This window comes from Watersipora subatra, chromosome 9, assembly GCF_963576615.1.
Source record: "Watersipora subatra chromosome 9, tzWatSuba1.1, whole genome shotgun sequence".
Classification (NCBI taxonomy): Eukaryota; Metazoa; Bryozoa; class Gymnolaemata; order Cheilostomatida; family Watersiporidae; genus Watersipora; species Watersipora subatra.
Window position 1 is genome coordinate 7,921,672 of NC_088716.1, and position 15,358 is coordinate 7,937,029.

General features: G+C 33.4%; 1 protein-coding gene across 1 annotated transcript; it reads left to right on the forward strand.

Moving 5' to 3' along the window:
• Positions 1-166: 166 nt before the first annotated feature.
• Positions 167-14,873, forward strand: LOC137404747 (receptor-type tyrosine-protein phosphatase kappa-like). Its single transcript, XM_068090981.1, has 20 exons — positions 167-303; positions 1,204-1,474; positions 1,878-1,929; positions 2,195-2,297; positions 3,852-3,943; positions 5,016-5,155; positions 6,637-6,698; positions 7,131-7,186; positions 8,642-8,742; positions 8,887-9,012; positions 9,273-9,421; positions 9,587-9,722; positions 9,955-10,101; positions 10,285-10,381; positions 10,540-10,607; positions 10,707-10,829; positions 11,140-11,262; positions 11,407-11,534; positions 13,982-14,117; positions 14,799-14,873. The coding sequence occupies exons 1-20, from the start codon at positions 167-169 to the stop codon at positions 14,871-14,873; spliced, it is 2,322 nt and encodes a 773-aa protein (XP_067947082.1).
• The last annotated feature ends 485 nt before the right edge of the window (positions 14,874-15,358 follow it).

Here is a 15,358-nt window from a genome sequence, read left to right on the forward strand (position 1 = left end):
CATACCAAATCATACCAGCCCACAGATCAGACATTGTTGTGCAAGACAAAGAGATTGACCACACAAGATACAATGATAACAAAAGAGAGAAAGAGAAAGTGGAGAGGTATCAAACCTGGCAAAAGATATAAGAAGAATTAAGAAAACATTAGCGACTGTAGTACCAATGATCGGTGGAGAACTGGGAGCAGTGGGAAACCTGCACGAGCAAATGCTACTGCTGGACATTGAGAAGAACGACTTAAATAGAGTGCAATTCACTAGGATTGGCGAGGATACTGAGAAAGGTGGTAGATATCTCAGGTTAGGGGACCTAGCCTGACATCAACATATCACCGGCTGAAGAGCTGTGAAAATCAACAAGGACAATACTAATATCGATAACGACAATGGCAATGAAAACAATAATGATAACACTAATAATAAAAATAATAATATAAGCAACAATGATAATACAATGATACAAAACAGGAAACTAAATAACTCATTATTACCAATTTAGCTGTCTAAAAGGACAGGAATGACATACAAAACAAAAAAGTAATGCCACGGCATACTAAGTGTTGGTCGAAGAGTTGCAGAAAACCTACAAAACTGCTATGACAGATTATATTTCTGTAGTGAGACAATGGGTACACTCTGAAGTCTAAAACAAGAGCTGGGTAAATGAAAATCTAAAATCTGATCTCATCAGACAAATCTGAAAATCAGCAAAATTATCGTAAAATTTAAATTTTTTATGAGTCTCAGCTAGGTTGTACCTATCTGAGATGCATAAGAATTCAATATAATTTAATGTAACTGCCTTCAAAATGTTCAATGAAAAAATAGTAAGAAATAATCAGCAGTTACATATCATAACACACTTGACTTTAACCTCAAAACTTATCAGTAGTTCACATAAAAATCCTCAAACTTTTTCATTTGAAGGTATTAAATAAGGTTTTCACTTCACCTTGGAAAAATGGGAAAAGTTGTTATTTACTTAAATCTTACACATCATCCATCATTAGAGAAAGATAAGTGACAAACAGCTATCATTTAGAGTTTTTGTCTGTTGAAATGTTTGCTAAGAGTTTAAGAGTTTTGGTATTTTAACTATGCAACAACCAAAGGGTCATTTCTCTTTATTCTTTCAGATGTGTTCATACATCTAATTCACTGCTAAAACCTTGTAACTTATCACAAACATCCTGTATTCAGATCATATCTAGTGCTGCTATCAAAGCAGAGCAGGGGAAGAGTAACGCGGAGTGTAGCTGACTGTGGATGCACAAAGGAGTCAGTAAACCAAAGGTATATAGATAGAAGAGAATGCTACTGCTATACAACAGCTGAGTTTACTGCAGGAAAGGTTGGAGAAGAGCTGATATTCAATATTGGAGATGGCAAAACTTATGGAGGATTTGCCAATGTTGAGTTGGAAGCACAGGCGCAATACAATGTTTACATTGCTGTAACAGTAGACACTGAGGTATATATCGTATACGATTGATGATATATTTCTAGAATTAGAAGGGATTCCACCTGTAGTGTCTTCAAACAGCTTTTGATAGCAACAATGTACTATATCATTGTGTACTGTCAATACATGTTTGTAGGTACATATACTGGTATATTATGTTAGATATACTGCTATGATACTACTCAGATCACCAAGACTGACTCTACTGTATATTTTTAAAACAATCTGGATATCACATACATTTTCATTGCACTGTGTTGTCAAACAAAATAATATAAAGCCTAGTTTTAAATAAAATTATTGTAGCTCCCTGATTTAATATTTGCTCAGAATTTTTGATTTAATTTATCGATAGTCAATCAGTTCTTATAAGACATGTGATAAATATTTAAAAAGTTATTTTTATTTGTAGGAAGGCTTTGACCCGCTAATTGAAGTTCATCCTAATTTCATTACCATTGTCGGTGAGTATATGTTTTACATGATCATTGCTTGTGTATTCTAGAATATTCTTGAAAATTCTAAGGCATTGCTTTGCTGCTATCTGTTTTCGACAATGTTGATGTTCACTTCTATGCTTCGGGTTGATTCGCAAACCTCATAAACTTAATAAGTGTTACTACTTTATGTAGTAAGACAATCACGAAAGTTTCACTAAAATAAACTTCATTGTAGTTTGTCAAAACTAGCTTTATTTGCAAATTTATTTTTTCACCTTTTTCTTGACAGCTTCAAAACAGGGATCGGGAGATGGAGTCATAGCTGGAGCAGTTGTGGGTGGCATAGTTCTAGCCGCATTGGTGTTACTGATTATTTTCCTAATATGCAGAAGGTAAACATTTATTTAAGTTCACTAAGTTTGGAGCTTAAGTTAACTAAGTTAAATCGTATTAGTTCCAAAACTTTGAGAATCAATTTTATAAATCAAAGCATTCAGAATCTACTTGGAATCAGAATAAGTTACCGTATATCCTCTATTTGAATGCAATTGCGCTCTGTTTTACAACCCTTCATTCAGAGTTGTTTTATATCAGAAGCTGCGTTCGAATAAAGATTAACACTGTATTTTTCCACAATCTCCTAAGAATTTTGGAACGATAAATTTATATTTTATATAAATCGATATATATATACGATCAAAGCAGTGCTAATGTTGCCTATATTTTGCACACTTCTTTAGATGAATCAACATTAATGCCGTCGGCCTCAGCATTTGAGATAATTTGTTTTTTGTACATGTATATGTCAGAGTATCAGACTGAGTTAAAGAAGGTACTGCTTTGGTTATAAAATGATACAGTTATTATTTATTTATTTATTTTGACGATATCCCTTTCAAAGTTTTAAAGGAAAAAAAGCATAAAGCCTTGGAGCTAGAAAACTAACATAACTTTTTAATTTGTAAATATGTTCTTAATGTTTTAAAATTAGAATATGCCATCACAATGGTTGCTTTTACGATGTGCGATTTTCCTGAACAGTATTTTTATAGTCCACCAAAATGATATAACATTGTCAGTTGAGACTGGAGTTATATTTTTGATATTCCTATTAACAAACCCATATTTAAAAGTTCTGTAAATATGAGCTATTAATACACTTCAAGCTGTTAAACTAGCTAAGATATCTAAGTTTAGTGACGGTTTAAAAAATAACTATGAGCCCAGCCAGTCATTTAATAATATGTATAAATAATGGCACATCATGGCTTTAAACAACTGACCATCCATATTGACAGATTTGAGCCTTTTATACAAGCAATCGCCAAAAAACCTGATATTTGTGAATTACTACATTAATATATCATATTAGGTAAAGCAAAATCATTGCTGAGGTTAATAGAGAGCTACTTTCACTTGTATCTCTTTTGATCATTTTTAACGAAAGAGGACTTTTTTGACTTTTACAAAATTAAGCATTAATTTTTAGCAAAGTGTGGAAAGATTTTTTCGCTGAAGGTTAGATCTTCCAAGGCTCGCAGTAAACTTTATTCGCACCTATGCAAATGTATCAGGAAAATGATCTGCATTTTAGCATATTCTGCAAGCCTACAGTTTCTAGTTTAACAATAATTATGACAGGTCATGGTATTTAGGAACAAAGTATAAGTTTGTAAAGATAATAGCAGAGCTATTTGTAAAATTTTTAAATTTACTTGACAACACTTCAGTTGTTTCGCAGGCACATTTTAGCTAGTTACAATAAATTTAATGTTTCAGATGACTAGAAATGTGGAGATCCTGCTTATATAGAATACACAACTTTAAAACCGCATGATACTAGCAGACTTGTTTACATGACAATGGCCTACCAGTACTTCAAAAACAATTCAGCAAGAAAAAGAGAGCAACTTCCATTTAACACAAATTGTCAATTTTCTTTGAAGGCTACGCAATCAACCAATTGAGAAAGAAGATCCCCTGGAGCTGTCAAATGAGCCTGCAGCATCTGTGTCAGCATCAGCATCAGATCCACCAGGTAGAACTCCATGAATCTTTCTAGTGACTTCTTGAAATTGCAAAAACTAGGAGTAGCTAATAAAAACGATTAGTTTTCTTTCTGAAAAAAACTACCAAATACGGTTCTTTGTTGCTGAGATTAAATGCTACTGAAATATGGCTTCGTTGAAGGTTAAGTTGATAAGAGACTGTAGCTGTTTTATATGAGCGGATTATGAGTCATAGCTAGTTGAACAATAGTACATAGACGGTTGTACAATCTTTTCTGCAATAGCTTTACTGTTAGACCTGATAGCTGCCATCTTGTTCAACTTTGTATGTTCTTTTTTCTTAAACGTTTGGTAATGCAAATCAAAACATGTGTTTAACTATTTTACAACCAATTTAATTTCTTTATCAAGACATAGTTGCATATTTAGTAAAATCTGATATTTGAAAAAGGTGCATATACATTTTTATCACTTTTCTATAAAACTGTTAGGATACCAAATTATTCAGTATAAGATACTTCACATCAGCTGATGCCATAAATAATGATACAAATGTGTAGTGGAATGAGCTCAGCATGCAAACTTCTTCAAACATTTTCAACACGACGGCAACCACTCCCGTGTTAGGTGATTTATCAATATTATTAAGGCTTACAAAATTACTATTATCAATGATAAGATTAAAAAATAATCACTCAGTAGTACAATTATTCAATAAAAAACACCAAAAGTCCAATGATCTAAATTCAACGAAGCTTCCATTGATGTAATGTGTATGACACAACTGGTCACTGCTAAGAAGAAATTGGGAGAAAAAGTAAGATTTTTGCAAAATGACAATACGGCAAGGATGAGTTGCAATCATATTTATATTGACTCAACGCATCAAAGTAATTGTTTCCTTTTATTTAACGATAGAGATACAGCAGGCTAGTTACCTACTAATCAGAAACGTTTTGTTAGGAGTCTACTAAGGCTGCACCATGCAGCTTATAGCCATAAGTGAATACTTTGTCAAGTGGTAGCAGCCGAGTCGGTAGCAAAAGAGTTAAGGTTGATTAGAGTCCATAGCCTTTCCTATACGATAAATTGTATTTATAGCTGTTTGTGTCGGAGAACCTCAAGAGAACTACCAAAACCTTGATGCTGTTCATCGATCAAGAATATCAGAGTCTATACCAGTTCAGCGACTAGATTGGTATAGATGGAGTAACAAGGCTGTTATCAGAGAACAGTACCAGGTACATCATAGATAATTACAGACAACTAAATAATGGCTAATATCAAATGTTGCTGATAAAACACCGTTCAAATCTTCTTCAAAATAAGAAAATTCAAAAAATTTTTACATTTTTATACAGTGACGGCTTTGAAATAATCATTCTCATAAATAATTATTATGAACAAAAATAGCTATAATAATGTTTATTAATAGCAATGGCAAACTGACCAACAAACTTGAATAGAGAATAATCTTCTTTAGTCAATGTCTATCAATCTATTATTGCTCTATTCCTGAAAAAAAAAACTTTCTAGCATTTACGTTTTAATGAGCCAAAAAACGGCAAAGTTTATTTTTATTGAACAGAATACCAATAATTTAGAGGGATAAAACTTTAACAGTAAACAGCAGTTTTCTGATGTTTAAAATATCTCACCAATACTTTTCAATGATTTAATGAAAAAAATAAAAAATGAGTTTACTGCTAAATTTACAGGTGGGTAACAATGTTGAACCTGTTTCACTTCAATGGTATATTGCAAAGTATGTTTCAGTATTTTTTACTATTCTAATGAATTATATCTGCTTATTTTTGAAAAGTTGTATGGCAATCTTTGTCTAAGATAATGCAATAAAAATAAATCTACCAGACTCAAGTTTCAAGTTTTTGTATAATCAAGCTAAAACTAAATATCTTACTATGTAGTTGAAATGGAAGCTATTCTATCCCAATTATCTGTGACAACCAGGACAAAATACTGTTAGATAGTGTTAATGCTTCCATCGCTTTAATACTTACTCATTCAACAAATTTTAAAAGTTGTGGCCATATGGAACAAAAAACAATTGTATTATAAAAACAAATTGTTAGTTTATAAATTCTATAACCAAACTGATGGTTTAATTTACCATGTTGCTTTTCCCAAAAACAAAGGTCCTGCCTGGTTTGCTCAATCATCTTCTCACAGGTGTGAAGCAAGATGCAAAATCCTCCACCAAAAGTAAAAATATAATAATACCTTACCCATACATAATCAAAGGTTACATAATCATAAGTACTTATGTAACCTTTGATAAACAACAAAGTAATCTAGGAATAAACAAAGTAATCACTGTATAACATCTAACTAAAATATGTTTGAACAATTCTATAGGTTTTTGTTTCAAGAAATCTAGAGCTGTAAAACTGAGAGCTAATTTTTATTATTGACCTTTTTAATATAATTGAGTCAGTTCGATTACTTATGTATTCTTACAATTAGTGTCATTGTGGTGTAAGAGAGTGCAACTTATCTATTCTTTTACCTGCCTTTGAAATCTTTCTAGAATCTGGTTAGTGTTCTGGTGCAGACTTTCCATACTACACTAAATATCAGAATTCATCACTGAATTAATGAGTTTATTATGCCTCGCCAAATTTTAAAATAATAATTTGAGCTTTTACAAGAACTGCTTGTGCATCAAATGCTTAGTTTGAAGTTGTTTTTGTTTCTCTTTTAGAAACTTAAAGACATACCCGCTCCACAGATGGATGTTGCAAAACAGGCAAAAAACAAGGGAAAGTGTAGATATTTGAAGTTGTACCCAGGTAAGAGTGGTCTAAGCAATAATTGATCGACATATAAATTTCTGTCTAACATACTATAGAAACCTCCAAAAATTAACCGCTGCACAATTGATGATTATGGCACCTTAAGAACAAGTTTGTATTAACTACTTTTGAAACCATATGAGACATATCTACAATAAATTTACAGGTGATGACCACAGAGTGAAACTTCGTGAAGTCACTGAAGGGCAGACAGATTTTATCAATGCATCATTTCTAAAGGTAATTATCCACATGCAATAAACATAGTAGGACCTTTCAGTGTAGTTGAAAACTGATTCATGATCTGAAAAGGTGGTGTTATTAAAAATTGTTTATTGCATTTTTTTATCCAGTAGAAAATGTAGAACATAATAAAAAAAAACCGTTTGATAAGGTTTTATAGCTATCAAATATGCTTGCAGGGTTATGGAAGAGACAACCAGTATATTGCTGCACAAGGTGAGTCAATTACTGTAATGTCCCTCATACTGTCTGTTCGCTAACTGATAGAATGTTTTAGCTAATTTTGTAGAAGAGGCAAGTATAATTCAGCAAGATGAATATACCTTGGGTAGCATGACCTGTGTCGATTCTCATCAAAGCTATATGACACAGATATGCACAGTAATGAAATAAACATTGGGTTTTTATAGTCAAAACAGCCAACCAAAGTGTCAGATTGCAGCTGGTTTCTCCTTTTTTATTTAATCATTTTGATAGTCACCTTTCTATTATTTAGATTGATCTCCTTCTTCATACCACATTCAAACTCTTTTTCATTTTGGCTTTCTCTTTTTTCTTGGTTTTATCCCATTCAATATCTTCACTGTCGTCTTTTGACTTCCTGTTCTCATTCTTCTCTTTCTTTTTGGCCTTTTTTCCCTTCATCTTTTCTCTTTAACTACTTTGTTTGTTTTTCCTCCCAACAAGCGATTAATATAATACCCAGCAGCAGGCCCGTATTCCCTAGGGCGGCTGGGCCGACCCAACCTTTTAGGAACTTTCCGCGGCTAATTACAATCAACCTCGGATAACTCGCCCTTGGATAAAATGTAACATTTCATCTCAAACACAATTTAACTCGAACGAATTTGTTTGGTCCATGCCCATGCAATGATAAATTGCTTCAGATAGCTCGACCTAAACATCATTTATTCAAAAAGTTATTTGCCCAACGGCTATGGAGACGGTTTTTATTGCTGTAGAATATCACTCTATTCCAAGCCATAGAGACAAAAATCAACTTTTAGTAGTTCTTAGGCGTCATTATTATCATAATCAGCGGCAAAATATTCTTGTTAACGACTTTTATAAAGGTTTGCAAAATATCAAGTTTTACCAAACATCTGTTTGGCCATGTCCCACTTAATGAACTTAAAATATAATCGGCAAAATTGATCTTTGTTAAAACGCTCAAATGAAAAAGATGTCTTTTTTCTGAGCGTTTTAACTGCATACAAGTTTTGCCTATTTTAATTTAAAAACCCCTCGTCAGTCACATCACCTAAAACAAAACAAATCTCAAAAAATAGAAAAATGTTGATACTTTCCGATAAAAAATTTTAAAACTTCACATGAGAGGCCCAGCTGAGGCCCTACATAAGAGAAACCTGATGGGGACTTACACCACCCCCCCCATTTACATCCCCAGGTTTTCACAACTAGTCGCCTAACATTAGCCACCCCAACTTGCAACCAGTGAATACAGGCCTGCCCAGCAGATGTGTGAAGGCATTTCATGTTAATGTAAATTAAATGTAAATGTAGCAATCATGAAGTGAAGTATAAGAACAACATCCAGTAGCTATTCATTCCACTGGCTTTGAACACTTTGGGTAAACAAGGTAGCACTGTAGGTTTTTCTATTTGAATTTGAAACGCATATAATGATCAATATTTTATTTTGTTCTCAAGGTCCTTTCACTGATGAAACTGTCAAAGATTTTTGGCAGATGATATGGGAGCAAAGACCAGCTGCTATTGTTATGGTGACTAACACAATAGAAAACCGCAAGGTAAATTGCAGTAATTCGTCAGTTACTACCACTCTGTATTGAATTACCCTAAGGTTCAGTAACAATACTTTGATATCAAAACCATTTTCAGTTTAAACCTATGTTAAATCGGCTGGCATGTTCTCATTGTCAATATTTTTGTAGGTTAAATGTATGCAGTACTGGCCATTGGAGCAAGGAGTCATCCAAAGTTTTGGTAGCTTCAAAGTTTCCCTGAAAAGCACGGATATGTTTTCTGAATTTGCTATGAACCGGTTAGAGGTTACCCAGGTACAGAGTATTTGTTGATACTATATGTGCTTTTGTAATCTGTTGCAAAAATAAATTTAATAACGCTGCCAAAACCAGCATAAAGATAAAAAATAATTTGATAGTCAATCCCTGATGACCTGCTGATACAAACTAACAAAGTCTATAAAATATTAAAAAACATATTTTGGCCATTTACTAAAGGTGCATTTTATTATAATACTATCAGAAATATGACAAACTTTAGTTGTTGGTCAACATAAACTGCTTGCTTTTTTCAGAATGGAGAAACAAGACAAATCCTTCACTTTTACTACTTGTCATGGCCTGACCACGGAGTACCTGATATTGAACTATTTGTATCCTTCCACAGACTAATCAAAGCTTCTATTCATCTTGGCAGAACTCAACCCTTGCTTGTTCACTGCAGGTAGCTTTCCTGCTATATACAGCTCAAACTTTTTAAACGTTCATATTAATAGAATTAACAACTCAGCTGAAGTCTTTCTTTCATGCTTGAAAACTGTTATAAATATGATCAACAGTTTGAATCGTGCTGGTTTCTTGTCTATTGTCAGTGTGCATTTGATTACAGTGCTGGAGTAGGAAGAACTGGTACATATGTAGCGCTTGACTACCTCTTAGATCAGGCCAAAGCTGAGGGTGTTGTCGATGTGTTTGAGTGTCTAAAGGAGATGAGATCCAGACGACCATGTATGATACAGACTGTGGTAAGAGTTGTTTTGGTATAAATAATTTTAAGTGGTATCGGCAACATATCAGATCCATCCGCAAAGTCCTATGTGTTCAAAATGTTGATTGATAAAAATTTTAGTTTGGTCCGCACCGGCTTAAAATCTTATTCAAATTTCCTTTTATTTCTGCATGACAAGTTGCATAGCTAATTTAAAACTGTTTTAGCATCAAGCTGTAATGTTCAATAACCTATAATTGTAATTACAGGATCAATATGAGCTTCTACACGATGCCTTGAGTGAGGCATTGGCAACACAAAACTTTCCTTGCCCGCCAACTGAAATTGAGTCCAAAATATCCATGCACAAGCTACAACCTAACAGTGAAGCTGACCTCATTTCAGTTGAGTACCAGGTAAGTAAGTTATTACATTGGTGGCAGATGTCGAGAAAATGCTAGATTAACGAAAAGTTGTAATCATTAGATGGTAATACTAGTGGGTCTGAAATGATTGCCCACATAAAACTGTCAGCATAATGCCTGTTTATACCAGCAAGATAACAAAAATATGAGGCTAAATGTGGCAATTTTTTTCAGCACATCATTGCAAGAGCTGGGTCTCTGGACTACTCTTATGCAACAGCGAAAGATGCAGAAAATCAGCACAAAAACAGATTTTCTGAAATTCTCCCAGGTATGATATATGTGAGTGTATGTTGCACCTAAAATTCTGAGGGTTATTGCAAATGAAATCTAATTATAAAACGGCTTTGTTTCGTACACAAGTATGCACGTACTAATTTCAACTGAGCTGTTAAAAAATAGTAATAGCTACTTTTGTTATACTTTTAGCGGAGAGTGCAATGCTTTACCTCTTAAATGGAGCAAACGGTAGCTACATCAATGCTGTGACTGTGGATGTGAGTATATTTAATAAAATGAGGGTAACCCTTCTATAAAAGGCATTCGGACACTGTTTCCAGTTGTCGGCTGATCTCCAATGACTCATTTTATTTTAGGGCTACAAGCAGAAGAAACAATGGATTGCCACCCAACTGCCATTGTCTAACACCATTCCTGATTTCTGGCAATTGATTTTAGAATGTGACATATCAATTATTTTCCAGCTGGATACCAGCCAAGTAAGTTGAGTGTTTCCGACGACCTAAACAATCAGAACTTGTTATCATGACATTTACACTCATTCCTGTAAGAATCGAAAAACTTTTATTAGTATAGAATGGAACACATAAGCGACAGTCAACAGCTAGTTTTTATTAGTTCATGGTTCATAAACTGAGATATGTTCTGGAAGTCTAAAGACTCGAAATTAACTTAAATCTTATTGGAATTCTAGGAACAAACTTCATGACGAGCAAAATCAATTTGTAACGTAATGATAACAGAATTACAATATTTACAACTAATCTCAATACATCATGTATTTTGTAGACCTTGTTCTATCCTAACAAGGACTCAATGGTTCTGGAAGTAGAACCGTTTGTAATCACCAGAGAAAAAACTATAATAGAGGGTACTGTGAAAGTCATTCACCTTCAACTGGAAACTGAGAAGGTATAAAGCTACCAAACTGTGTTTAATATTAGTTGTTTAGAAAGATTTATGTGAAACATGAACTACATAAAAATTATGACAGCTTTGAGTAGTTATTTCACTATACATGAAATAATTTGGATAAAACACTTTTGCATTGCACAGGGGAAGAGAAGTGTACAAGTGTTGTTAATGGATGCCTCCTTGGCTGAAGATCTGCCAGACACTAACCATATCCTCTCACTGCTGACAACATCAGAGATGTTAGAAAAGGAGGTGGCTGTCAGGAGAATGTGTGTTACCTGCATGTAAGATTTAGTTACTAAAATTGTTAGTTACCGAAATAAATAATCAATAAAATTTAAAACTTCATCTTAAATTTTATTAAACTATATGTAGGTTAAAATTGTTCATGAAAGTATGTAAGTTTTTTGGAACAGGATTAGAAAGTATATTGTAAAACACTTTATTTGGGCAGTATTCCAATAAAATCATACGCTCAAAAGATGTTATCATTTTATAAGTATGCAGTAAATCAAGCCGAAAGATTAATGCTTCGACTATGCTATGACTCAGTGTATTCAATAACTAAATAGTAGATAATGCGCTAAGAGCTTTAAAGATTGACTTGCAACAAAATTCACATTACAGTTATTTGGTATTAAAAGATTCACCATGTTATACTCTGCTGTTTTGTAGGTGCAAAATACGTGGAAATGTGATTACAAGCTCTTAAAAGCTCAAAAACCAACAGTTGATCGCAGCCATCACAAAACCGTCGTAGATCGGAATCGGTTTATTTTTCTGACGTAGTCACCACACTTAGTTATTGTTTTTGTCATGTGATGTTCTCACATAAACTGAAAGGCCAATAAAAGGCTCAATATAAAACTTCTCGTAGCACTAGTTCATGACAAACACTTAGGGTTTTACCGAAGACTCCGTATCAAATGTAGATGTTTGCTACTTTACAGTTTTGTTTCCGCTTGGTCTAATCGTCTAGTCGTAATCTGATCATGTGGCCCATACATCACGAATAATTTCTGCAGGATTTTTTGATTATCACAGGTGACCAACAGGCTCGTCATGTTTGTCAGACAATGATATGTACTACTTTGAGCTAAGGTTGAAAAATTAAACAAATATTTTTTGGTAGGTGGTAGGATATCAGTGCTAAAAGTGACAGCATTAAAATGACAATAAAATAGACACGTAAGAGCAATAGACATGGTTTTATTGAATGCTAAAGGAAGTATATTTGTAAAAATATTTCAACGAATGAGGTTGCGTGAAAGTGTAAACAGAAGCCATATTGTACCACTACGTCCCATTTGAGCCGTTTTGGAAAGAGGTTCTAATCTACGGCGGTTTTGTGATGGCTGCGATTAACTGTTTATTTTTGAGCTTTCAAGAGCTTGTAATCACATTTTCACATATTTTGCACCTACAACACCAGAATAAGACATGGTGAATATTTTGATATCAAATAACTGTAATGTGAATTTTGTTGCAAGTCAACCTTAAACCGTGCCCACACAGTCACAACTGGAACGCTAAAACTCTCATATATAATGTAGACTGGCCTCTCTCCCACTAATGAGTATTTGAGATAAGTATGTTATGCTAATGTAGCTTTTAACTTGCTGATTGCTGTATCTGTTCTTTTGATCTGCTTAATCTATAGCACGGTAAATTCTGGCTCTCAAGTGACCTTGTTTATTAGTAAACCATTACTCGCTACTTTACATTATCTTACATGTTTTACTTTTTCTAGCATTATAATAAATATGCGTAGTAACTGGCTTTGGATGTTGATACTATATGTTGGAGCAACAATTCTGATAAGTGTACTTTGCATTTTGTTTAATCTGTCCTACAGCTCAAAAATCTAGCAAACGACATTTATGCTAATTGTGAGCAACATCCAAACTAATAAACTATTTAAAACTACACTAAAAACTGGGTGAAAAACTAAATTATTTGTAAAAAACTAAATAATTAAATTATTAAAGTGAAAAACTATCATATGCACTGTATACTTGTTATTTAAAAAATGCATTGAGATTCGTCGTTGGCAAGTGGCACGAAGGACAAAGTGTAACTGAAAATGGACATGAGATATGCAAGTAGTCTAACTTGAACAACATCAACTTTAAATAGACTTTTATTTTATATTTTTGTTGATTAATTTGAGTCTTAGTCTACTAGCGTCACTTTTTAAAGTATTTCATTTTTTATTATTGTAACAAGCTTCGCATTTCCATCTCAATCTGGCATTTTTGTCTCAATCTCTATTAGCTAACTTTGTAGAATTTTTTCATGAAATGATCCGAGATGTCTGCTGACGTTTCTATATTATCTGTCATATAAATGGTAAAAAGCTAGATTCAGCATTTTTCCACTAATACTACTGTTACCACTTTTTTTTTCTAAATTCATAATATTAGAAAATAACAATATGGTGCGGTGTTTAATATAATTGAAGCTCTTTACAACAAAACTATGTTTCAAAGTGAATACGTCCAAAAACTTATTAATCAAAACTCTGGTGCTTTGAGGAACTTCCTACACAATATGTTTATAGTTACTTTGTATGTCAAGAGAAATTTTTACTTAAATTTTCCACCATGCAAAGGAACAAGTCATGCATTTAGATAATGAAAGGTCAATGTTTGATGCCAAGACTTTCTTAACTGCTTTCATTATCAATTTTATACACTCTACACATACTAAATTAAAGGGATGGAAGCACCAAGTGTGGAATCTACATCTGTGCATACAATGCTATAGAGAAACTGAAAACAGAGCAGATGGTTGATGTTTACACTCCTACAGTAATGGCAAAACTGAGGCGCCCTCAGTTCATCTCTACCATCGTAAGTGAAGATGAACTCTTTGTTATAATAAGATCTAAGTACGGCGCTTTTTGCTGACAGCAGTTCTTAACCATTTCATAGATGCTGTAAAGTCTATTTCAACATTCATAGTATTTTAGGTTCCCAATTGGTGTTTTTATTACAAACAGTTAGGGCCAGAAAATTTAGAGTGAGTCGGATATGAGGAAAGGATATGTCACGGCTCATGTATGCAGCTCACCTGAGCCAGTCAACACTTGATAGTCTAAATAGCAACTTTTCAACTACAAAAAGTATCCTCATGTCTAAAATAATAGTACTTCTACTAACTTAGAGCAAGCTAAAATTGCAAAGTTAGTGATCAAAGAAGAGCAACAGTAAAACTGTGAGAAGTAGCTTGCAATACATCAAGGAAAATGCTCATGACAGATAATTGAAGGCTATGACAATTGACTTTAGACATTGGTAAAACCTACACAGATCATAAAACTAATTGTCGAGTAGAGAGTTTTGTTTAAATCAAGAGTAATTGCTTTATGAAGCAGTATCAAGTAAATTGGCAGGAAGTAGCATGCGTTTGCAAAGGCCAATGATATATATCGCTTTCAATATTCGCTGGATAACTAATTATGAACTTGTATTATCGAAGCATGGTTAAGACTTGTTTGAACATTATTTCATTGTTAGTTATTTTCTTAACAGGCGCAGTATGAATATCTGTTCCAAGTGCTCAAAGACTACGTGTGCGCATTTGGAGAATATGCTAATTTCGGATAGCCTCAGCAAATTTGCAAAGGTCCAGTCTGGTGTGGTTTGTGGTCTGTCGTCCTAACTGAAGAAACTGTCTGATAATCATTGATATTGTAGACTTGAATTTCATATCTTATTTGCTTATTTACGTAGTGTGATACAACACTTGAACCTGCACAAAATTAATTAGAGTTCATCAGCAAAATTTTATTTCTTCATCATTCTTCAAATTTTATTGCAGTTTATCCGTTATGAAAATTTTGAAAATTTTGAAAATTTTCTCTCTGGTTTGAAAATTTTTCTGTTTGTTTCTGAATTACTTAGCAAAAACATGCTACTGTGCATATACTTTCTATGAGTATACCCAAATTTTTAATATTAAAATTATTCTGCCATAGCTCTTTTTATTTTTTATTAAAATTGGTACATTTTTATCTTTATATGATATTTTTGGACACTACTGAGCATTCACCTTACCTTTTTTTTGTTCAACTGGTACTAGCACGTAAGCA